Source organism: Pempheris klunzingeri, chromosome 7 (assembly GCF_042242105.1).
Source record: "Pempheris klunzingeri isolate RE-2024b chromosome 7, fPemKlu1.hap1, whole genome shotgun sequence".
Lineage (NCBI taxonomy): Eukaryota > Metazoa > Chordata > Actinopteri > Acropomatiformes > Pempheridae > Pempheris > Pempheris klunzingeri.
This window is the reverse complement of record NC_092018.1, coordinates 9660691-9686277: the sequence shown is the minus strand read 5'-3', so window position 1 is coordinate 9686277 and position 25587 is coordinate 9660691. Positions and strand designations below refer to the sequence as shown.

The window sequence follows — 25587 nt, the reverse complement described above, 5'->3', positions numbered from 1 at the left end:
AAATATGTTATAGCTAGGTTGCTTAAGGGAAATGTATTCTGGAATACCACAAAAAAGGAAAAAGAGAAAAAAAATAACATCAGGCCATAATTGCTGGAAGGCTGGTTCACCTTAACCAGTTGGACTGGTCAAAGTAAACTAGGATCCAGCGTAGAGCAAGAGTGACACCCTGTGGTGGTTTAGGATTCATGTGAGAACTTCAAACACTTGCCACCACACTGTCTTTCACTGCCCACTATCTCAGACAAGAATAAAACATAAAAGATAAATTTAGATTGAATTTACATCCATTGAACAAAGATATTCCTTTTCAGCTAGAAAGTTAGATGTTGAAAATGACAGATTTAGTGACCCTTGTCCAATAGTGACTAATATTTCTTGGCCATCGACAAAAAAAAATTAAAGAGTGCATTAATAACACAGAAACATTGAACACATTGATATGTGCAAAGGACACATGACACACAAAAAACACTACAATATATATAGAGCAATAAACAAACAGATGAAGCAAATAATGAGACATATAGTGATGTGTTTAGTTCAGTTTTCTTATAAATACTAGGCATGTTGATATACTTAAATGTCTAACCTGAAAGCGGGGATGCAGACGTGTGCATGGTGTCAGGAGGGTGCATCAGTACACCATGACATCACTGATGGGTGAGGTTACAGGAGCACCTTAACACAATCAGACGTTTATGACAAGATTAGTCAGTTTATGCTTCTCCGCAGATCTGTGTTAACTGAATCTGCAGGTGCTGCAGGCTCATCTTTACACCTCTGGATGCATTACATTTTTTTTGTATATACTGTACATGTATACATATATATATATTATTCCCTTTCTTTTTTCCATATCTTATTTCTTCTTTTCTCTTTACATATTTTTTTTATATATTTATACTTCTGTATGTGTGAACTGCTGCTGACTGGGAATTTCCCCATTGTGGGATAAATAAAGCCTTATCTTATCTTAAATGCTAGTTGCAAATCTTACATTAAGTTGCTAAAGTAAAATCTACCACTAAAATGAACTTTCACCATTTATGTGACTCTGTTACAGTAGTCTATAATTCATGTATTTGAGCAAGGCAGGCCAGTTGAGCTAGGACCTAATTCAAATGTGTGTAAACAAGGCTAACCACAGCCACACCAGGTCTCTGGAGAAGTGTGTGCTATGCTGATATGAAAAACCGCCCTCTCCCCCACTGCTAACAGAACGCAACTACAAGCACCATAATGCATTGCAGCGAAACAGTCACTATAATGACACATCTTCAACATAAGGAAAAGCTTCCTCCTTGGAAGCGCTGTATTTGCTAACCTTGGGGAGAGGTTGGCTCCTTCTTATGGTTAGCATTTTGAGGAAGTGATTTAAAAGCTACTCGTGTTGATACGCAGACGTTGTCAGGCACTGAACGTGTGCCACAAATGATCGACAGCTAGCTTTTCTAGCTCAGGAGCTCGCTAAAAGAAAGCTAGTAGCTACGCGCTAAAGCTAGCTAACTGAGGAGACCGACTCAAACATTAAACGCTGGAGAGCTACATTCATGAAAGAGAGCAGCTGAACTCGTTGTAACTACGGGATATTTTACAAAGTAGCAGCACAATGTAAGTAGCTCATTACTCACCGTGTTTGTTTTACAAACTACAGATGGCTAGCTAAACTTGACAGCTAAGTTAGCGTCATGATTCGAGCACCTGAACCAGACAGTGTATAAAGTGTTTGCTTAAAACCACTGAGACACTGAAACAATTGTGTGTTTTATATAAACGGGTGACACAATGTTAGTCAGATGTGTTGTCATTTGGTGTGTGTTAATGTGCTGGCGTGCGAGACGATATCACGTGAGTTGCCCCAGCACAGGAAACACACCTCACATTTTCTCCAGTTGTAAAATAGCCAGATGTTACAGCTGCACTTTGTATTAATGTAGGACTTGTCATCCATTCACTGAAAAATACATTGTTTTGTGTTGCAATGTTAAAATGACAGTGCGCCCTAAGCGTGAAGTGTATCATGCAAAGACACGTGATTCGGATTGATTTATTTTGTGCGTGTCAGTTTGATCGCTTGAGTTTACCTGTGTCTGCATCTACGATTGAGTTGACAAAGACAGGTAAGGCAAGTTGACACGAACAAAGTGGATTAACTGGGATTGTTGTGTTGTAGTGAGGTGTAAGCCTGCATTGTGTTGACCCACTTGGCTCACTGATATCTGCTCTGCACCCTTTTAATAATGGCCTTTTTGTGTGTATTGGACTTGATTTCCTGCCAGAATACAAAGGTGTAATACTGTACTTACCTCAGTACCTCTGCAGAATTTATAGTACATTTGAAATGCAAGAGGCAGCCTAAAACATTGTCCAATGACTTCACTAGATAAAAGCTTTCTTCTGCTGTCACGGTCATACAGGTGCATCTTTATTTAATGCGTAGTTTCAGTTATGCACAAATATGCATTCATGATCTTAATTCTCCATTTGACAGACAATGTGACACTGCATTTCATCAGCAGCTACAGTATCACCTTGCTTGTCCCCTACCGCTTATTTACTCCTGGTCTTCTTTCAGTTCATATATATAAATTGTTTATCAATAGTCAAGCTGGATTTTAAGATGGATCACTAGGATCAAATGAGCTTTGTTGCCAATATGCCTTTTTCAGGATTCTGTATGCCAAATAGGATTTATGCTTTTTTTGTAGTTGCTTCTCTCACAATACTGCCAGTGTTTATTTCGTGCATTGAGGTCCAATTGTGAGACATTCATGCAGTTTTAGACACGTAGATGGGGGTTAATGCATAGAAACAATTTACAAATGATTTTAACCTCTTTAATAATATTACTAGTGTATTCAGTATCCTTGAGTTAGTAATATACCCTAGGCCTGACATTTTCTGTTTACATTCTCTGTCTTACCTCTATCTTCCTTCCTTCCTCACAGCAAGTTTGTAGAGACACCGAAGTGAAATTACTGGCTACAGATGAAGATGAACACACCCTCCCAATGGTTTCCTATGAATCTCACCTGGAGCGGAAGGGTGTTGTGAGAAAGGAACAAGGAAGAAGGATCACAAGGGGACTATAAACGAGAGTCATGAATCTCCATCAGGTCCTCACAGGGGCTGTCAACCCAGGAGACAATTGTTTCTCTGTAGGGAGCGTCAACAATGTGCCATTCACGGTAAGATATTTCAAGCTCTGGAAATATTTCCCTTCCAGCCATTTAGGAGCTCTGATTCTCAGTAGGTTACCCAACTGACTGTCAGAACATATTTTTGTTTATGCATTGATACTAAGCGTAGTGTAACCCCATAGACTAAAGACTGAAAGGATCATATAATAATATTAATTGCAGTTGTAGTCACATTTCTGTAACTGAAGAAGAATTTTTTGTGGTGAAGATGAATTAAGGAGCCTTAAAGTGTGTTCCCACCAAACACGAAGCAAATATTCGCAAATATTCGCTTATACTGTGAGCAATGAAGCTGCTTCATAGTCTGGTTGTAAGACAGCTGATTCCTCTGTATCTCTTGCCAGACGGCACAGGGTGAACAGGCTGTGGCTGGGGTGGGAAAGGTCTTATTGTATCCTTTAGGCTCTGCACAGGCACCTCAAAATACCACTATCACTGATGCTTGGTATATGGGTACCAAATGTGCTCTGGGCTGTTGTAATCACCTGAGTCCTCCTGTCCTGGGCCATCCACATCCCATAACAATTTGTGATGTTTCCAGGTTGCTTCAGGTATGATAGAGTATGATAGAACCAACAATCACACACAAAATGTTGCCACATTATTGATATCAGAGTTTCTGGTCCAGATTTGACAAGCCCTCAGGCATTTGCCAAATTGCACCTAATGTTGTGTGTTACTTGGAAAAGTGGAACAGCTGGAGCCACTCGTGCCATTTTGTTTCTTTGTGTCGACATGTATACTTTTTCAAAGTTTTCCACTAATGGCAGACCATGCAAACACACCATCCCTCTTTCATTTCCTCAACTTCAAACTGCAGTAAAAACCCAACTGAGATGCCTATTCCAAATGAGCTGTATACGTTTCCAACACATGCTCTTAAAACCTGAATAATATTGGCATTTCCCACGTTTTATTTGAAAAATGCTACATTCATAAAATGTAATGCAGAATATCCAACTGGAATATGCTATTTTCGTAATCCGTATCAAATTTGGAGTATCATGTGTTACCTTGATCAAATGCATAATTATACCAGTGCTAGCGTGAACTTACTTTTAAAGCTGTAGCCTGTGTCATTGTGTTTTTTAACTGCTTTATAATTTAGATCTTGCTCAGTGGTGCAAAAGCACTTCCCTCTATTGCAGGAAGTCCTTGTAGAAGTTTTAGGACAGTGCCACATGTCTGGAATGCAAAGCCAGTACCTCCGACTGTTTTTGCACTCTGTGATCTCAAAGGAAACTCCTTGAGATACTACTCCTGTGCTATTCAGAGAATGGATCAATTGGGTGACTATTTTTGTCCCTATGTCTTCTTGTGAAGGAGGCACAGTCACAGCAATTCACAGCTCCTGTGTAGATTTCCTTCTGAGAGCCACAGAAATACAACACAGATCCTAATCGTATCTGCTTGTACTTCAGGGCTGTCATCTGGTGCCATGTTTTTGATGCAGTGGCAGTGGCTCGAGGACAAGTGCAGTTCAAGTAACCCTTCGTGCAATTCTGTGTCATCTTCATCTCTCTCTCCTCCTTGCTGTCTCCTTGTCTCTCGATAGGCCTATGCGTCTGGTTGTGACGTGGTGATTCTGGGCAGTGAGTTTGAGCGACTGCAGATTATTCCAGGAGCCAAGCATGGTAACATCCAGGTCGGCTGTGTCGACTGCTCACTGCGGGGTGGACAGGTAAGAATAATGGAGTGGTGCTCTGTCATGTGTGTCCTTAGGCTGATGTGCAAAGCGATAAAATTCGAAAACACCATACCATTTTTGTTGAGTACATACATTGCAGTTTAAATGAAATGTTGATTGGATGTTCTTATAGTGTGCTGATAATCACTGAGAATGCATATTCAGTTTAATGGGAGGGTAATATTGTATTTTAGAGCAATTGAAGATACAGGATTTGCTACAGAAAATGTCGCCACCACATGTAAACAATGCTGGATGTCTCTACACAGCAATACACAATATTCATGACCAACCCTTAATGCCATCTGGTGATTTCATAGAGATCAAACAGTAAAAATAGGGCATCAGAATCCAAAAAAAATGAGGCACTAAAAAGTGTCTTTTTGCACAAAAATACAACGTGGGGTTGGTGGAATGTGTCTTTGATTGAGAAATCATACTTATCTAATAAATCCTACCCATTTAAAAAAAAGAGCACATTAGGGGCACGCTCTGTTGCTCTCTTTTCTTTTTTTTTTATGAACTTGAGCTTCCTGTCATCAAACCCAAGTGAGGGATAAATCACCCAGTATAGCTAATAGTGTTGCAGCTGGCACTTTTACTAATTTACTGCCACTGATAATCCCTTTAATGACCCCAAAACTGTTGAAAGTGGTGGTACGAACAAAGGATCTGTTGTGATGTGTTTGCAGTTTGTATCTGGGACAGATCTGCAAGCATATTCATGTTTTCTTGTCTCTGTGATGTTTCTTATTGAACTCTCCTCAGCCCATGTGTGGCACAACAAGACAACAAGAGGATTTATTTTGTTTGCGACAGGAGTAGTCTGACTGTCGAACTGGATCAGACTATTGCTGTTTTACTTGTCTTGGCTGAATTTCAAGTTGTCTTTGAGGGAAGGTGATGCTGGTGTGCATTTAGGAGCAGAAGCTGTATATTTTGATGGAGCACAGGCAGCACTGTGTGATACAATGATATAGGTCATTCTATATCCAGAAAACAATCTGTATCATAATAAAGCACATTTTCTGCGAATTCAATGAATAGTTTAAAATGACGACATGTAAAGGCCTATTTCTTATTGCATTTTTTAGCTATCTGCCATGATTCATGTGGAGGTGGTGGTTAACCAGTCTGCAGAATAAGTACAGTTTTCTGGCCTGTGTCAGACCTTTCATAACCAAACCACAGCCATGTGGCAGAAGTAACCCATCTTTTAAGTCCAAGTTCCTTGTTTTGTCTTTGCTGGTCAGGGTCCTTCTACTGTTCGGAATTAGACGCCATTCTGTGTCACGTTGACTTTCCTCCATGTTTGTTTGTGTTGCCCTCATGCAAGTGCCACGTGGAAGAATACAAAGCGTCAAAGTTTGTGATTTCTGACCCAGTGAAATGAGCAATAGAGCATAATATGAAACGATAGGTGTTTATCTCTTGTCACATGATATACATATCATCACATCGCACAGGACATAAGTTTGAAATTCACTGTTTTACATGATTTACACGAACAGCCTTAAATTCATTTTAAAAGCTAAAAAACGGAGATATGAATGCTAAAAATTCTGGCCAAGTTTTAACACAACTCTTGCTGACACTAGTTGATCTGTTGTTAGTCCAAGCTCAGGCTCTTTCAGGTTGTGTGAGTGGTTTCCTCTAGAGTTTTTGACCTTTCCCCCATTGACTGATAATAGAAAAGTGCGAAAGGTAGAATATATAGAAATAAAAATAAATTACTTCATGATGATGCTAAAGTCAGAAGGCAGAAGTCATCATTGCCAGGCCATCACTGTTATCTGGATTTATTCTTTAATTGGGGATGATGGTAGCCTTGTTAAAACAGGAGACAGGCCTTACTTTATTCAAATAAAAAAATATATATTTGCACACCCAATCTGTCACCACTCCCCTCATGTGATGTTTAATCCAATTCAGTTGGGTCAGAAGTAACCTCACATGCCTCCAGCATGGTCTAGCAGTGAGACCATGCAGACTCTAGCATCTGTTAAGGCATGCTCAGTTGATAAGCTTGCCAGTTCCACTTCACTGCCCCTCTACATACTGTGACATTTTGCAGTTCTATTTGTTTACACAGCTTTGTTGAGGCTGCATCTTCTGCACTCTAAGTGTTGCAGCACTTCGGATGTACTGTTTAAGCATTAGTGACCCACTACAAGTCATTATATTGAATGTCTAATTAGGTATAATTAAAGAGTACCACAATCTGGTGAGACATTATCAAAATCAGTTTAAACATAATAATGACTGATGTGAATAGCAACCTGCACCGGGCCTCTGCACTACATTTTACCTTGTGTTCCACCATGTCTGACTCTGTAGAAATTAGCATTGCTTAATGCCGCTGAAGAGACATTTATTTAAAGCACAAACCTAAGAAAAATAATTGCATTATTTGAACTCTGTGTTAGAAAAACTCACATTTTGTTGTTTTCAGCGGATTGCATCATATATCTCTGTAGGGTTCAAAATAAATGCTTGCAGGGCAACACTATGGAGGCAGGGCAGGGAGCAACCTCCACTAAACCCAGAGATCAGTGGCATTAAATCAACTTTCAAAAACGGCACCCATTATTGTTACCCAGCTAAAACACCAGGTTTGTCTGTGTTGGGTTAAATGATATCACTGAAGCTCTAAAATGCCAGTTGTAATACTCCTAGAGCATAACATAATCTCAAAATCTCATTTTGGGATTTATAACTCACTTTTTTTCTTTTGACTACTTGCAGAGCCCGCACATGTTGACTTGACTACAGTATATCGTTTGTTCTTTTTTTTCTCTCCTCTGGAATTTGATTAAACTTAAACTGCGTTCTAAAAAAGGATATGTTTTCGTTATGTATCATCATGCTATGAGCCATTGTCTGTCTTGAAAGATTTTATTAGACTGTCCTCGTGCATGTGTCGGATTGTATGTGTGTATGTGCGTCCAATCATACACGCATGTTTGTGAGTGTGTGACTCATTCCTTCACAGTATTCATTCCTTGACAGTCAGGCATATTATTTACCGCATCAGTGACACAGCTTATATTAGCCAAGACCTGGACCTTGTTAAGCGTGGTATTTATGGTCATTTACACAGAAATTTTACCTATTTAGTCTGTTCAGCATTGTGACTGTGGCTCCCATGGAAATCACTTGAGCATGTAGCCCTAACCAATGCATAAATGGGAGGTGTGCACACAGCAGACAAGACAATGACTCAAGACTGGGTTGTCATAGGCTAATGGTATTTTTGGCTTGTTGTCAAAGGTCTAAACTCATTAACTGTTGAGACATGTCATGGTTTAAATAGTAACCTATAGATCTTTTTGGTTTGCTCCCAATTAGGTTCTTGAATAAGCATATACACCCATTATTTACTGTCTAATTCGTCAAAGTCAAACCGTTTTTTTCCTGCAGGAAATAAGTTAGGATATTTCAGAAACGTACCTCTTTTACATTAACATACATCTGAAGATTTTGCAATAAAAGTGTAACTGTTATTTAAATCCTTTGCCTATCTAGAAATGGAATTCAAATGCAATATGTAGAATAATATATGGTTCTTGCAAATATGTTTCAATGGAACCTTTCCATCCTGTATCAGAAGACAAGTCTTAATATCTAATGCTGTCTTTTCTTTTTCTGCTGACAGATTGCAGCTTCCTATGGAAGCATTGTATGTGTCTTTGAGCCTGTTCAGCACCCAGATGAAAAGGACACATCGCTCACTGTGAGTAGCCTACATTATCTACCAGTCACTATCTGGTCATGCGTGTATTCAGATCATCCTGAAAAATAAGACCTTTCTCTTTCAGGCAACTTAATATTTGAAATAGAGCAGACTTTTGTTCCTGCAAATCCATCATAAAGTCACTAGGGGAGCACAAATATTTCAAACACTCATGCACATTCTCACTGAAATATAGTCTTGCAGTCATTGTCATGTTTACTGTTGATTCCTGTTCTATAGTGCAGAGGTCTTAGGTTTGCTTTGTCAATATCTGTTGTTTGAGAAGGCAAAGAATAGTCATATGGAAAGGAAAATGTCACACATCTTAGACATAATTCAGTACCCCTTTCATTGCAGAAGTTCCCTGGTATAACAGCTACTGTCTCTGTGGCCTGATCACATGTGGCTCACATGAGAGCAGCTTCACTGTTGGTTCATATTATGCAGTTATAACTACTTATCTAAGAGACAAAGGGAATTGTTTCTTTTAGAGCCTGTGCTATTTTTATCAGTAACATTTTTTTCCTTTTGTACAGAAGTTGAACTGCCAGTGGCAGAAGACTGGTCAATTTGTATTGAAGTCTATGGTACGGAACCTGGCCTGGCACCCTACAGGTACTGTGATACATAGTCCTCTCTTAATGTAACACAGAAATGCCAAAATACACTATTGTGTCCTCAAAAAAAGAGTTGATTTTGTTCATGTAATTTAGGTGTATAAATATCTCTTGCAGAATATGTCTTTTTTTTTTTAACACATTTTATGATACAAGACATGGGTGGTGTCTGCTTTTGTGTATCCAGGCAGCACTCTCCTAACTGGCTCTAGTTGCCTCCAGTTGTGGTCTAATTTGGATGGGGTGAAAGATGAAGCTGAAGAAGGGGAAACACAGAAAGAAATGACGATGAGAGACTCTCATTCTGCCTGGAGGTGCATCTGGCAGAGCAAGTAAGATGTGCTTTTTTTTTTTAACAGGAATGTTGTTCTTCCCAAAATCTACTCATGTAAACACTATTTTAGCTCCGTACTAAATGAACAATTTAGTAAAATCAGCTGATACAGATTTTTTTTTAAAATATTTTTTGATATTTCAATACTATGACGTTTCCTGTAACATATTTTATTGTGTTTAATAGTTTCCATTAATCATTTTATTTTGTATATCTGAAAATTATTTTCTAATATTAATTTTATTTTTCATCTGAAGGACCGCCTCTCCAGTCAGTTTAATGAAGTTCTCCCCTGATGGGGAATTCTTTGCTACTGCTGGACAGGTAAGTGAGTTGTTAAACATTTACAGATTTTGCAAACTAATTTGTGCAGTTCATGTTTGCATCGTCTGTGCGCACTGACAATGCCAAACACTGTAATTGCAAACTGAGAGTACTGCTTACATTCTTTTTCTTTAGTTCGGGCTTTAACTAGTAATAGCACATGTACAGCACATCAGTTATATCCCTATTTGTCTCTCCTCTTCAGGATGACTGCCTAGTAAAGGTCTGGTACAGCACCAGTAAGTGGAAGTCAGGTGTTTCCAGACTCATCACACCTCCAGAGCCCAGCGTCAGTGTCCAGGGAGAGCTGGCCTTTTCCTTTGTCTACCTGGCCCATCCCCGTTCTGTTACCGGCTTCTCTTGGAGGAAGACCAGCAAGTACATGCCACGGTATGGACAGCGTGAAGGCAACATTTCACAGTCCCCTCTCTGATGCCACGAGTCAGTTGGTTCCTCTTGACCTAAGCTGACACAACTGAATACTGAATGGCCAGTTTTACTTGATAAACATCTCTTTTCTTTTTTTTTTTTTTTTATTTATTTATTTATTTAGCTGCCTAGTGTACAGTGTTTTATTGATTCAGTGTTTTGTGGATTGAGCACCCTGTAAGGAACAAAATCAAAAAATGTAGATACTGTGCCGTATTGCATTCTCACACTAAACTATAGCTCCCATTTCTGCTTCTGCTTGCTTACAACATTGCTAATCTTATATAATCTGTAATTGTTCTCTGACTGAAACTATAATGAGACAAAATATAAAGCAGATTTAGCATACCAGACGATTGTTTTGGATATTACTTGATTATTGTTCACCCTACTTATTGGCTCAGAAAATTAACATCGACAGTAAGACAGTGTAGTGTTAAGGGAGAATTCTCACTAATCTTATTTGTTGCTTTAACTTGGACTTTAGGAAGTACTGAAGTGGCCTAGAGCAATTTAGCGTGTCATGTTCTGCAACAATGACCTACATTAAGGACAAGATTAGATTAAGTAATTTCTTTATCAACGGTATCATTACACACTTTTTGACCTTCATTTAACTTATCTCTCAACAGAGGTTTCTCCTTTGACCTGCTGTTGAATAGCACTATCAACTTTAGATGATAGAAATCATTAATGACAAGTTCAGTGTCCTCCAGTGGACTTCAGCCTAAACCCTATGTCATTATCCTGCCTTGTCCCCTTCCCTTTCCCTCCTCTCTTCTAACAGAGGTGCAGTGTGTAATGTTCTGCTCACCTGCTGTAAGGACAGCGTGTGTCGGCTCTGGGCAGAGACGCTGTTGCCGGGTGACAGCCTCCTGTCTGGTCACCATGACAACCATGCAGCTGGCCAACACAGCGACACACTCAGATGTGCAGGCCCTTCCAGGAAAAACGCCTGCAATGGGAAGACGCAAGGAAAAACTGCACAGGAAGTAAGCTAAAGATAAAGATACTCAGTCTGCAGTTTATTTAGGTACAGCTAGCTAAAACAAATGCAGTATAATACAGCAGTCCTCAACCCTCATGGTCTGATGAAAGCACTATGAAATCTCTCTGAGACAGTCAGTTTTCATGAAAGTACAATTTATTGCAGATTTGTTATTTGTAAGTTATTTTAGTTTATTACTGTTGAATTATACTGCATTAGCTTCAGGTACATGTGCCTTAGAAACTGGCAACTGGGTTTATATCAAAGTAAATATAATAATAATTAGATACATCTATGAATGAAGAGAGCAGGGACAGAATAATTAGAACTTAAAGCACATCATAAAATCAAATTTGAAAAATATATATACTAAAATTTATAATAATGTAGAAAATGTGTACTAGTAATGATTTTATCAGTTTGTAGATATACAAAGTGAACGTAGTTAGGTATGTTTTCTTTCTTTCCTGTTTAGATATTATGGCCATATTTTGACAATGTAGCACAAAGATTGAGACGGTTTAAAGAGCATCTTTATGCACAATTTGGGCCAACACAATTTGTTTTATTCTGAATCAAAAGCATTATATACAACTATATCACAGTGAGTATATCATCTACTTTGGTTGCACAGTGCACACAGAATCACAGTAATTTTTATTGATAGTGTGAAAATGAATGGCACAAATGCTATGATCTCTCGTTTGCACCATTTGGCCCTGAAGTAGAAGTTCGACTACTGTCTTTTCACCACTGGCAATGGAGGACATTAGGGTGCTGCAGAGATGAGGGAGCAAGAGCAAAGAAGATAGAAAAAGCAGGCTTAGTGGAGTTAAAAGGGAAAATTAATTGGCTATCAGACATGAAGATGGTTTTTGAAGCTTTATAGGGCTTAAGACGAGCATCAGTGAAGACTGTTGGCCTCCTTTCTGTAATCACTGCATCACCTTCCCAATCATAACTTTGACTCCATGGTTGTTATTTTGTTTCATTTTGCTGCTGGTAGCTCACATTTGTAATGGTGGCGTCTTCTGCTTTAAGTGACTTGTGCTGTTGCTGACAGCCTAGCTAGGCATCAAACACAATACTTACATCCACTTTAATATGGGCATTTAAATGGTTATGGGTCTCACTGGCACTTCCAGAGCTCAGGGCACATTAGATTACAGGAAAAATAGGTATGCAAATTTCTCGACTGTGCCTTGAGGAGAGTCTGTAAGAGTACATGTGTGGAATTATTCATTAAAAAGACAGAGACTGTGCTGGATGATCGAGGCAGTAGTCTGAGGCAACTCTCTTTCTCCAAAACTGAATGGATGGACAGTAGTGAGAGAGCCCTATTTCAAAATCCATTTTAGTATCATGCCTCAGGGTTGGATGGACAGTGCAAGATTTCTCTCATAATCAATGAAGTTAATTAAGCCCAAAGTTTCTTGATAAGGATGGTGTTTGAGAGCCCCTAGAGGAGATGGTGATATGGGATTCCCCCCACAATCTCATTATTCTACACATACACATCCGTATGACGCATTCATACTCAAATGGCGACTTTAACATTTATTTTCAATATTTGGTAAAGGACGTCTTTGTGGGTTTGATCAGCACATAAATCTCAATAACACTTGGATAAACTGCAGCCTCATAGGTCTATTATATCACTCATTCTACACCAGAGAAGCTGCATAAAATCAGTGCAATTCAAACCCATCATTATGTTAAATAGTCTTTCAAAACCTTGGTCGTTATTCATATGAGACTGCTATTACAGCAAGAGAAAAAAACAAATTACGTAACCAAAGTATCAAATTCAGTTTCAATTTCAATTCCTCAATTCAATTCTTTACATGCCTCTCTCTCACTTCCATGCTGCCTCTTTAGTATATTAGAGCAAAGTGGGCAGTTAATGTAAATGTTTCAATGTCAGTAACATTATATTAAATTCCCATCCCTAACACCTGTTCACCAAAGCAGAGCAGCTCAGGCTGGGAGGGGAGAAGTCAAGCCCAGTTAGTTGGCACAGGTTGATTCATTTACATCAACCTCCAAAAGCAGGTTCAACCTGCATTGCTGTGCCAGGCTGAAAGGGGTAACAGAATCCTATGGCATTTCACCTCCCTGCCCCACCCTAAAAACATAATAACATTTTCAAGTTATCTGAAGATCTGAATCTCTGTGGAGACTCATGCAAAATCTCACTACCTCAGTGATTTGCATACACATTTGTGAGCTATGAAAAAAACCACATAGATAAATTCAGGGCAATCGGCTCTAATGAAATATAGATTTCATATCTGGAACCACAATCATCCTATTTTTGGTATCAGGGTTTCACATGTCAGAATCTAGAAGTCACAAAATATTGTTTATTTAATTGTCTGTCTTTAATTATTGATGTTTTCCTCACAGTTGAATCTTCAAGAATCATTGCACTCCTTTTATCGGGACGTGCCCCAGCCCTCTCTGACCGGCTGCCTGCCTCACAATCAGAGCCGACACTACAACCACAAGAAGAGCAGCAGCAATATGCCCCATGCCAATGCGCTCTGTCACTTCCACATTGCTGCCAGCATCAACCCTGCCACAGGTTAGACTCAAACAGTTTTTCTAGCTAGTCCTGTTGATCCTTGTCACCTGCATTGGGTTGAACATCAACCAAATTCTCTAATTTCAGCAAAAAATTTGAAGTTATAAGACGGTACAAGTAAAGTCTTCAAATGAAGGAATGAAGGACAACCACAGTATAGCAACATATTAGCTCTTACTAAACTACAGAAACTGCATACATAATATAGTTAGCCCTTTTGAATAAAATCAAATGGAGGTCACAGGGCTTCACCTCAGTATTTTTTATGGTGAAAAAAGCCATACATTTTGCAGATTGCCCGAGGTTGTTTATTTAACATTCCAGTTAGCTTTTATGCTCAGTGAGAGCTGCTCAGAGTAATTGTAAGACATTTTCATTTTGTTCCTCAATGCATTTATTGACCTGAATGAGAGCAAAATCTTGTAGATTTTTTTCAGCCTTGAGGCTGAGAAGTATTGTAGGATTGTATTTGTATGCTTGAATTATTTTTTAGTATACTTCAAACCGTGCTCATATTCATGAAACTCAATGTGCTCCAGCAGATGTCTTTTTATCATCTGCATACCCCCAATCTGATGTCATGTAAATTTCTGTTATTCTTTTCCCCCGTTTTTGTAAATGTTATCTTTATCACAGACATTCCTCTGCTACCTTCCATCTCCTCTCTGAGCGCCGCTGATGACGAGGAACCTGGAGGTCCTTTTACTGTCCACTGGCTCAACAACAAAGAGCTTCATTTCACTTTAGCAATGGAAGTCTTCCTGCAGCAGCTCCGAGGCAGCCTGGAGCAACAGAATGATTGCTCCCATGAAGGTACTGAAAATATTTGGGTCAGACATTGACACTTTATTTGACCTGGTGTGCATACGAAGCTGGAATAACTTTTACATGTTGCATTTTATTTTGTCTTGCATACTGATTTCCAGAATTTACATTTGGGCTATATGATTTGCATTCTCTCCCAGAGCCAGAAGATGGAGATAACTTTGATGACGAAGATAATGGTAGCAAGCCAAGTGACCCCCAAGGACCTGAGGCTGTGGAGCTCCCTCTGGCAGCGGTGAAGCACCAGGTGGACGTGCTGTTGGAGGAGTGGAATAAAGGGGCAGATATGCTGTTCAGTATTCATCCTATGGACGGCTCCCTGTTAGTCTGGCATGTGGACTGGTTAGATGAATACCAGCCGGGCATGTTCAGACAGGCTCAGGTATGTTCACTGGTGAAGTGGCTCATGTTAATGTAAAACAATGGAATATTAGATTTATGTTGATGCTGAACTAACTTAATCCCTCACCCTTTACCTATTTGCAAACATTAGTATTCCTTTTCTTTTTCTTCATCTGCGTGATCCCACAACAAAGATTATAAAGAAATGTAGAGACACAGAAGTGAAAGTGTATTAAATATTAATTACATTTTAATTTTATAATTCAAAGAACACTGTGAATACAAACAAATCACCTGAAAGAGTGACTAAAGTAAAGTCTGCTTAGTTAACAATTTCCAAAAGCAGGGAAATAATTCATTTTTCATCTCAATAAGGTTGTGAATCATTTTGACAGCTGCAATGGTCTAGCTTCTGTTCTAACAGCTTCTCATCCAGCCTTTCAGACAATTGTATTCCAGTTATGTGTGACTTCAATATCAAAGTCCCTTGATGCATTTTTATTGAAAGTGAAATAATGAGAGCCTTGTGACTAGTCAGTTGGGGAATGAATCCCAAGTTTTATGTCATTCAGGTTGATTAGACCTGGCTGCTTTAGCCAGATAAAATAGAATACTTGCTAGCATAAGTTTTGTTGAGTGTTATTCTTTTTTACATTTATGAAAGGGTAGGTGAAGAAGGCTCTGAATGTAAAACTTCTGAATGGAGAGTAGAAAAAATTCAGCATTTGATTTTGAACTAAAGCTTTGGTAAAATGAGGATCTTCAGTGCCATCAGTGTCCTTACCACATTCACGTGGGAACTTAAGATGTTTCATAATGAATGCTGAGTTAATGCTAAAATGGAATTACTTGAATAGATTGAGTCATTTTTATCCCAAACCTAATGCTCTATGTTTTAGTTGCTTTAGGCTGCATTGTGATGACTTTTTCCTTTCTCTCTCAGGTGTCGTTTGTGTCCCGTATCCCTGTAGCGTTCCCTACAGGCGATGCAATTTCCCTGAGCCACAGTGTGGTTATGTATGCCTGCAACAAGAATGTGGATCTGGCTATCCAACATGGCAGACAGCGACCACCTGGGAGCACATTGCCTCAAACCAAATCAGCTCTAATAAGCTACGGAGGTCAAGGAAAAGCTGCTCCCAGCAGCAGTCTCCGACTAAGCATTTTCACCCCCAACGTCCTTATGATCTCCAAACATGCAGATGGCTCCCTGAACCAGTGGGCAGTCAGCTTTGCAGAGGACTCTGCCTTCTCCACTGTGCTCAGCGTCTCTCACAAGTCCCGATACTGCGGCCACCGTTTCCACCTCAACGACCTGGCCTGTCACTCATTACTCCCTCTCCTCCTCACCACTTCACACCACAACGCCTTGAGGACACCAGAGGCAGACAGGATCGTGGTTCCTCCGGACACCTGCTCCTCTAATTTCTCTCATTCAGCATCTCTGCCGCATGGGTCAAGGTCCAGCCGGGGGTCCCTGGGTGTGGCTTCCCAGGATCCCAATGCGATCTATAGTGAGCTGATTTTATGGAGAGTGGACCCTGTTGGCCCACTGTCTTTGTCAGGAGGGGTCTCCGAGCTTTCTCGGATCAATTCTCTCCATGCATCAGCGTTTGCTAATGTAGCCTGGCTGCCCACGCTCATTCCCAGCAGCTGCTTAGGTGAGAAAATATTTTTATTGTTAATGGTGAAGGAAATGCAGTAATCTTTTCCTGAATAACTGACTAAGCTTGAGGACATGAAATCCCCACAAATATGATTTTTAGAAAAGTGTTTTTGAGTCCATTTTACCCTCATTTGTATATAAATAAAAAAATTCCTGGTAAAACAACTCATTTCAACTCGATTACATCTGTGAAGGGTTCCAATTTTCCTACTAATAAAATTAATACAGATGTGTGTATATATAGTCTATATAACTCCTTAATATTTGCTTGTTTGTTAAATGTACTATACAGTCTGTATGTTTTTGTCTTTAGTTTTAATGTTTATTTAGAAAAGTGTTTTATCTTTCTTTCTTTCTTTCTTTCTTTCTCTCTTTAGGTGTGTACTGTAACTCTCCCAGTGCCTGCTTTGTAGCAAGTGACGGCCACTCACTCAGGCTGTATCAGGCTGTTATTGAAGCTAAGAAGCTCCTGAGTGAGCTCTCCAATCCTGAAATATCAGTAAGTCATCAAACCGGATTCTCAAACTCTGCAGGGTATACTCAGCATTGCAATTACTACTTAAATGCACGCCAATAACAGCACATCAGTGTTTACCTCTGGACCCTTACAGAAGCAGTGAGGAAATAAGGTCTTGTTGATTTGTTTTCTACTTAATTAGTGTTAGCCGTGGATGACTTGGCAGAAAATTTACATAACGTGAGAAATAAGATGAATTACAATGATTCTTCTCACCGAACACAGCAGAGTTGAATCCAGCAAGAAGTGACTGATGAATTAATTGGTATTGGCATTTTTAGAATATTTCCTCTTGCATTGTGTATAAGCAGCTCATTGTTTTCTCAGCACAGTCACTGATGATATTGATGATAATGGTTATATTAGTTACATTTTCTAAAGCAAAGTTGGCACACTGTATTTTGGCTGTGTACAAATAGTGTAATATCAGTATTGCTCAAATAATGTGATAATGTCACTGCTTGTTTCATTTTAGAAATATGTCGGGGAGGTTTTCAACATCATCAGTCAGCAATCCACAGCAAAACCTGGGTGTATTATAGAGCTGGATGCCATTACTAGCTTTGTAAGTATATATAAAGACCAAGAGAAACAGAGTGTTTAAACAAATTTCTCTCTCTCTCTCTCTCTCTCTCTATGTCTGTCTAACCGTAGAGTGTCATTGTAAACGTCTTGGACGGAAGGAAACTTCTCCCCTAAAATACAGGATATGTAAACTGTAATGTTTTTAAAAGTCATAGTTGAAGTCTGGACCAGTGGGAGCATAAAACATTCTGCACAGACTTGTGAGTCTCTGTGAAAGGTCAACCATGATGAACCAAAAACTGTTGCAGAGCAAACCTTCTCTCATCCCCCCAGGCTGTTTGTGTGTGCGTTTGTGTCTGCGTATCGGCTCCACAGTGGATGAAGCATGTTGTTCAGTGCCTGGAGGTGATGTAGTTTGATAATAACTGATGTTGTTCTCTACAGCAGGGGAAGGAGACCCAGCTCCTGCATGTGTTTGAGGAGGATCTGATCCTCGGCAGTGAGAGAACAGAGACCACAAAAGAAACTACTGATTCTCCTCACACTGGTACAGAAAAATTACCTTTTCTAACTCAATGCTCTAAAATGTAGATGTTTTTAAGGTTTCATATCAAACATTTGCACCATCTTTAAACACACTGATAATGACACCTTTTATTCTCTGTGTCTGTGTGTGATTCCCTGCAGCCTCAAGCGAGCCGACCTTCTCAGCACGTTTTTTCCTTGTGGTGGTCGAACTGACCCCAACAGGTCGCTCGCTCCTCCACATGTGGCATCTCCATCTCGCTGCTCGACCTGTCACCATGGGTGGGTACTTAGTAAAAACGACTTTTAAGTTCACGGGATGTAGAAAACAATTTGATTCACTGCCACTATTGCTTCAGGACAAGCACTTTTATCAATCATCTACTGCAACCCCCAACCAAATGAATGAATGGCAGTTTAAATGACAGCTTTTGCCCAGAGAAAGTCAAAATAACTGGAAGCCATTAGTGAGCAGTCATTCTGCTGTAAAGTTTTGAAATCAGCAGTTGTTTTTGAACACTCTAAGAAGTTGATTGAATTTACTGGCAGTACATCTACTGAAAAATATATTTATAGACTCTTGAAATGCATAATGAAATAATGATCTAATGCAGTGTTTGCCACAAAGTGAAGTTTGACCAAAAATTGTTTCAGCTTTTTTCGATTATATTCCCCTCTTCCTTTTTGTGTCCCCAACAGAAGAGACAACAATGGAGAAGGATCCCATCACAGCTTCTCCTATGAACAGCTCCCTGTTTAACTTCGATGCGTTCAGCTCCCCAGTAACTCCGAAGAGTAAACCCTGCACTTCCAATCTGCAGAGTGCCTGTCGCCTCAGCCTCACAACACACAAACTATACAGCCAAGAGATGGCTCTGCCAGAAGGGGTGGAAGCCAGCAGTGTTACACCCTCAGCAGGTGAGAGACAAATCTGCAGATACAAATGAGTCTTTGAGCCTCTTCTGGGAGTGGAATGCGGGAGACAAACATCACAGCTTGGTTGTCAAATACATAGTCCCTTTTGAAAAACCCTTTTGAAAACTAACAAAAATCAATGGAGAAAAAAGTTCCCTGCCTAATAGTGTATTCTTGACTCTTTACCTAGGTCACCTGAGCGCGTCATGTTCTCTGCCAGCTGGTCGTGTGCCTTACCTTCTCGCTACTTCCTGTTCAGATGGAAAGGTGCGCTTCTGGAGGTGTAATGTCACAAAGCCCGCCAGCATGGACAACTTGGTGTACCAATGGGACGAGTGGCCTCTACTGGTGGAGGAGAGGTTTCCCAGCAGCAGTGCTGTAACTGTACAAGGTCGGCCCATAGAGGTCAGCTGCTGTCACACTGGACAGATTGCAGTTGCTTACAGGCAGATGCCCAACACGCTTCTATCCTCAACACCTCATCTGAATTCTCACGGACCGTTGACTCCTACTCTGGCCTCCACTCCTAATATGCACTACAACACCACCACCAACACTCTCCTGACCCCAACCCTACCTGTGCAGTGTAGCTCAAATCTCGCTCCCAACCCAGCAAACAATAAAGAACCAATGGTCCACATTGGCATCTTCCAGTGTGAGTCCACTGGTGGTTCGCAGTGGATTCTAGAACAGACCATTGCCATTGAAAGCACAGATCCAACCGCTAACTTTGGTATTAGCAGCACTGGAATTGCCTGTGCAACGAGCAGCATGGACTTCTCTATATCTAACGAAAACTGTAATGGTTCTTCTGGTAAGAGCCTGGTTCATTTGGACTGGGTCTCCCAAGAGAATGGCTCACATGTTCTGACTGTTGGTATTGGGACAAAGATTTATATGTATGGCCGTCTCTCTGGCAAGCCTCCAGAACTCTGTCTGTCATCTGACGCCAGTAGAGACCAGAGTTTGTCCCGCGTGGTTCTGCTTCGATCAGTTGATCTTGTCTCCTCTGTTGAAGGCTCATTGCCCATTCCAGTCTCCCTATCCTGGGTACGTGATGGCATCCTGGTAGTTGGCATGGATTGTGAGATGCATGTCTACTCCCAGTGGCAGCCCCCTGCACCACCCAAACCCAATGCCACAATTGCCCAAGACACAGATATCAGCAGCAGCATGTCCTCCATAATCTCAGCCATCAGACAGAGCCAGGAGGAGGGTCTCAGCCCTGGGGTCCCCATGTCTTCACTGGCCCCTCCCAAAAAGGCCCTGACAAGATCGATGATGAGCCTGGCCCAGAAACTCAGTGGGAAGAGAACCGCTTATGACCTGCCTGTAGAGATGGAAGATTCTGGGCTTTTTGAAGCAGCTCACCAGCTCTTTCCCACTCTGCCCCAGTACCATCCTGTACAGTTACGGGAGCTCATGGATCTGGGGAAGGTAAATTAGAGAAACTACTCAATTAGTTTATACTGTTTCTTTCCAGTTGATATGATGGATCACTTTTGTCAATCGATATCATTTAATTTCATAAGGTTTGAAGCGGTAGTAAAGCAGACCAGAAAAAAGAAAAGAATGAAAGCTTTAAAGTCAACATTTGTTGTGGTTGCAAAACAGGTAATGCCAGTTGACTTATGATGAAAATATAAATGCGTAACATGATTTGTCTTAAGGTTCACCGTGCCAAAGCCATCCTCTCCCACCTCGTGAAATGCATTGCTGGAGAAATTGTGGCACTTAAAGACAGCACCAGCAATCCAGAGAAACGCTTGCGCTCGCGCACCATCAGCGCTGGAGGCAGCACAGCCAGGGACCGGAAGATGTTCAGCAAAGCAGAGAACTCGACCCCTGACTACACAGAGATAAGCTCCATCCCTCCCCTGCCCCTGTACGCCCTTCTGGCAGCTGATGAGGATACATCACCAAAACCTGGTAACCTATTTTAGACTAATGATAATATTCAGTAATGAATAAGATAATGGTAAACTTTATTTCATTGGTATTAAACATAGGCGAAGAATTAGTAAGTATTGCAAATGTATAATGATAGAATGATGATTATAAAAATGCTAATAATAACAACACTAATATATATAAAGTTGGAAAATGACAATCAACCAAGCAAAAGTGGAAAAACGATGTCGAGAGTAATTTAATTGAAAAATGTATTCAATGAAGTCAATTTTAGTGAGTTTACTTAAGGCACAATGGTGTAGTTTTTCTGTTTTAATGTAGCATTTTAAGGGTTTTCACCTGCTGATCTAAAACTATGCTTCTGTAGATAATGCAGCCCTAAACATAAATAAAGAGCCACACAACTCATTACTGTCAGTCAAACTTAAGGAGGTAGGGATGCTTCGAGATATTAGACTATCCTAACCTTAAAAGACTTCACTTATGGTTACCAACTAAACTATAGACTAGATTTTCTGAAGTGTTGATTTGAAAAGGGTGAAAACTGACGACAAAGTGACTTTGTTGTAGGTTGAGTCAGACAAACATCAAAAAGGTTCTTCAGGGATGTTTTTAGGCAGATAAACAAACTAAAACAGAGAAACAATATTTACAGTGGAAAAGAAACAACCATTTTAAGCCACAATGCCCCAAGGTGGCTGAGTATTATATCCTACTCTTTGGTCTTCTAGTTTTTCCTCATTGTGTGTCTATGTATACAAAGAAAACTGGATGGAAGCATCACCATTTCGAGGAAAAACATGTCCTGCTCTTTGGTATTTTAATTTAATCTCCTGTCCTGCCAACGGTAGGGGATTTTTCTACATGTCTCTCGTGAAATACATGTCTTGTGTAATTTTACTCTGTCTTGTGCCCTCCAACAGATAAAGTGGGCAGCGTGGGTGGAGATAGTGGGCATGGTTCCAGCCATGCTGATGCCTATGATGAGCTCTTTCATACACCCAGCATAGCAGACCTGGACCCTCTGGATAGTGAGCAAGAGGAAACAGGGAACAAGGTCAACATCTTTTGGCTTGTACTTGGTTAAAAGAGAATTTATTAAAATACAAAAATGGGAACAGACAGCAAAAATGTGGGCTCTTTTGGTATTCCAGTGTGTAACTTAGACATGAACACTAGTCAAGATTAGTTTAGATATATTGTTGCCTTAAAAGATAGACCATTCAAAGCCCATAATTGCTCCAGCTAATGGATCAAAAAGCTAGTCTCAAGTTGACCAAGTCTCTAGACATTGCCAAAAGAGTGAGGCATATTGTATAATTAATATGGATGTGCAATGTTGTGTGTGAGTTTTAAACTAGGCACGACAGTCTCCATTGTTATATTATTTCCTACCTCTCGCTATTATGTGTTGTTTTACATGAGTTTTCCTCTGTCTTGTTCCCTAACTGTAGGTTATTGACCTGTCCCAGTACAGTCCAACATACTTTGGTCCAGAGCATGCACAGGTTCTGTCCAGTCATCTCCTTCATTCCAGTTTACCAGGTTTAACCGGTATGGAGCAGATGTCTCTCATGGCGCTGGCTGACACCATCGCTACCACAAGCACAGATCTCAAGGACAGCCAGGGCAAAAGCAAAGGTACAGCAGGGAAATAACAACACAAAATAACTGCTTTTCACACAAATAGGTATGCAGTAGTTAAATGTGGAGCACAACATCATCTAATTAGGTTCTGAAATAGCAGTGAGAACTGTCTGTCATTCATTTACCAGGTGGAGAGACACTTGATGAGTGTGGTCTGAAGTTCTTGCTGGCTGTCAGACTCCATACCTTCCTCTCTACCTCCCTGCCTCCAGCACACCGTGCACAGCTGCTCCGGCAAGGTACAGTGGGATAGTGATTTTCAAACTGTTTTTATTGAGGCCATTTCTTAGCTGAGACAGGCAAAGACATACAGCAGAGGGCCACTATCACATTGATGAAAATATCCTTTTTATAATCTAACAAATTCACAGATAAAACTTTTATTAGCAAAATCTCCCTGAAAATTAGCACACTTAGTTCTTTGTCCAAAAGGTCTTCATATATTTTCACCTTGTACAATGTTACAAGACTTTGTGTAAGTTTGCTGCCTAAGGCGCCATCTCTGCGCTCTTTTAGATACAGCTCCAGTGCCCACATAGGTACCAGTGACTCTATAAAAACTCCCAAAGCTAGAGAGAAGCTTACAGATGGCCTCAGTTATACATTTCTGACAGTAAAAGTCTCACTGAGAGAAGTGAACAAGTCATAGTCCATTCATCATCCCTAACTACTGTGTTAAAGTTACCCCTCAGCAAGGCACTTGATCTATGTTGGCTCCCATAGAGTTCCTCAGTGGTTAGCAGTACAACACAGTAGATGTAAAAGGCAGCTCGCTGCTTTGAATATATGGAACGTCTCTGCTGCTGCATTAATCGCTTCTGAGATTGTAATTTACATGATCATTTTTAGTTAGTTTTAGCCGTGTTAAATATTAAAATCACTGCAGTGTTGATACTCAATCTATGAAATACAGAACATTCCCAATTTTGGTATCATGTTCTTCTCTCTACAGGCCTGTCAACATGCCATTATGCCTGGGCCTTCCACTCTGAAGCTGAGGAGGAGCTGCTGAACATGCTGCCTGCCCTGCAGAAGGGAGAGCCCACCTGGCCGGAGCTACGCTCAATGGGTGTGGGCTGGTGGCTGCGCAGCACTAACAAACTACGCAGGTGTATTGAGAAGGTAAGGCAGCTAATGTAATTAGTTAATTATCATTATCAGTTTAGATGTCTGTGCTCAGACAAACAGTGACCCAGTGCCAGCTTTGTTACAATAAATTGTCTGATTTGAAGTCAGTATTGACAGATTGTGGAGTTAGTTGCAAATCAGCATACAAGAGTAAACAAGTAACTCTGGGGTTTAGTTTGATATTCAGTATGTTAGACATTGTAGATTCGCATTGACGATTTGATTTTTAATCATCAAATACATTTTTTCAGAGAATTGAGGGTCTGGTCATGTATACAAAATGCTTCTCTGCATATTTGAAATTACAGTTCAACACAATAATGCTAAACATTTTCTACCTCTATGCTGCTTCTTCCTCCTTTCCTTTGTATTATTTTGTAGTTAACTGAATATTTTTGTTTTTTTGAAAGTTGGTCTGACACTAAGCAATACATAGACACCACTATAATCACAAAAAAATTCTGCATATTAATGCTTAGAATGTTTGCCATTAATGTAATTGTCTTGTGTACTTCAGGTTGCTGTCAGATAGGTGACATTTTGCTGAGGTTGCAACAAACTACAGAACTACAACTGAGTTTCAGCTGCTCCCTGAAATGACTCATAAAGTTACAACTTGTTCTGTGGATAAAAGTGTATGGGCTGAGGACGTGTAAGCTGAGTGCATTTTTTTTCCTATTTATTTTACTAGGTTGCCAGGGCTTCTTTACAGAGAAACCACGATCCTCTGGATGCAGCTATATTTTACCTCGCTCTGAAAAAGAAGGCAGTGGTCTGGGGATTGTACAGGTGGGCAAACCTGACTGACTGAATTTTGCATGAGAAATACAAATGCTGTCACATGCATGCACATATAGTTGTCACAATATTTGCCTCTACCCTTATTACATAAGACCTATGACAGGAGTATTATTTGAATCCATAATGTCTTTCTCACCAGGTCTCAGAAGAATGCCAAAATGACAGACTTTTTCTGCAATAACTTCAGCGAAGACCGTTGGAGGAAAGCAGCACTGAAAAATGCCTTTTCTCTGTTGGGAAAGCAGCGGTTCCAGCATTCTGCAGCCTTCTTCCTTCTAGCCGGCTCCCTGAAAGATGCTGTGGAGGCAAGTGGAAAATATACATGACAGAGTGTTTGCAAGAGGCTCTTGCTCCTTCAACTGCAAGTGCCACTTGCCACCCAGCTGAAGTTAGAAAATTAGCTTTCATAAGTGAAGTGCTGCTTATTTTCATTGCAAAATTCGGTAACATTGTAATTGTGCCTTTTTCCCCCCCCATACCATTCATTGTCAAGGGCAGTGCATAATGCTATAGTAAAAGGACAGAGAAACCGCATTCACAAACACAGACCTCTTCAGTAGTATTTCAGTTGTTTGCAGCATCCTTTTTATCCTTATCCTTTTTATTAGAACAGCTCGATACATTTCCACAAAAAAAAAAAGCTCTTGTACTACCAAGAGCTTTTTAGCACACTGCATTGAGGAATTATTGATGTTGGCAGTTGACTCATGGGTATTGCTGTCTTTTTGTGAGTTTTCAGTTGCTTGTTGTCACATTCATGAACCAGTAGCATCACACTCTCATTGAAGCTTAGGAAATGGGGACTCAACCTATGACCTTCATTTCATAAAAGCATTTTTGCATATTTTTTCTTTGTTAATGTGTAGATTTATAAATTAGCATTAGT

General features: G+C 40.1%; 1 protein-coding gene across 2 annotated transcripts in view; it reads left to right on the top strand.

Annotated features, from left to right (window-relative positions):
• Nucleotides 1-1371: 1371 nt before the first annotated feature.
• LOC139204408 (dmX-like protein 1) overlaps nt 1372-25587 on the top strand; it is a 50414-nt gene continuing 26198 nt past the window's right edge. For both annotated transcript variants that reach the window (XM_070834432.1, XM_070834431.1), the window contains exons 1-26: nt 1372-1614; nt 2952-3191; nt 4759-4884; nt 8546-8623; nt 9160-9238; nt 9428-9572; nt 9832-9898; nt 10104-10288; nt 11115-11319; nt 13722-13899; nt 14536-14712; nt 14865-15106; nt 16010-16727; nt 17110-17231; nt 17725-17814; nt 18219-18321; nt 18462-18581; nt 18999-19217; nt 19405-20651; nt 20885-21143; nt 22049-22182; nt 22580-22766; nt 22901-23011; nt 23725-23894; nt 24592-24689; nt 24841-25006. In XM_070834432.1, the coding sequence (XP_070690533.1) occupies nt 3105-3191; nt 4759-4884; nt 8546-8623; nt 9160-9238; nt 9428-9572; nt 9832-9898; nt 10104-10288; nt 11115-11319; nt 13722-13899; nt 14536-14712; nt 14865-15106; nt 16010-16727; nt 17110-17231; nt 17725-17814; nt 18219-18321; nt 18462-18581; nt 18999-19217; nt 19405-20651; nt 20885-21143; nt 22049-22182; nt 22580-22766; nt 22901-23011; nt 23725-23894; nt 24592-24689; nt 24841-25006 (5313 nt within the window). In that variant the 5' untranslated portion in view covers nt 1372-1614; nt 2952-3104. The remainder of the gene's footprint in view (nt 1615-2951; nt 3192-4758; nt 4885-8545; nt 8624-9159; nt 9239-9427; nt 9573-9831; nt 9899-10103; nt 10289-11114; nt 11320-13721; nt 13900-14535; nt 14713-14864; nt 15107-16009; nt 16728-17109; nt 17232-17724; nt 17815-18218; nt 18322-18461; nt 18582-18998; nt 19218-19404; nt 20652-20884; nt 21144-22048; nt 22183-22579; nt 22767-22900; nt 23012-23724; nt 23895-24591; nt 24690-24840; nt 25007-25587) is intronic.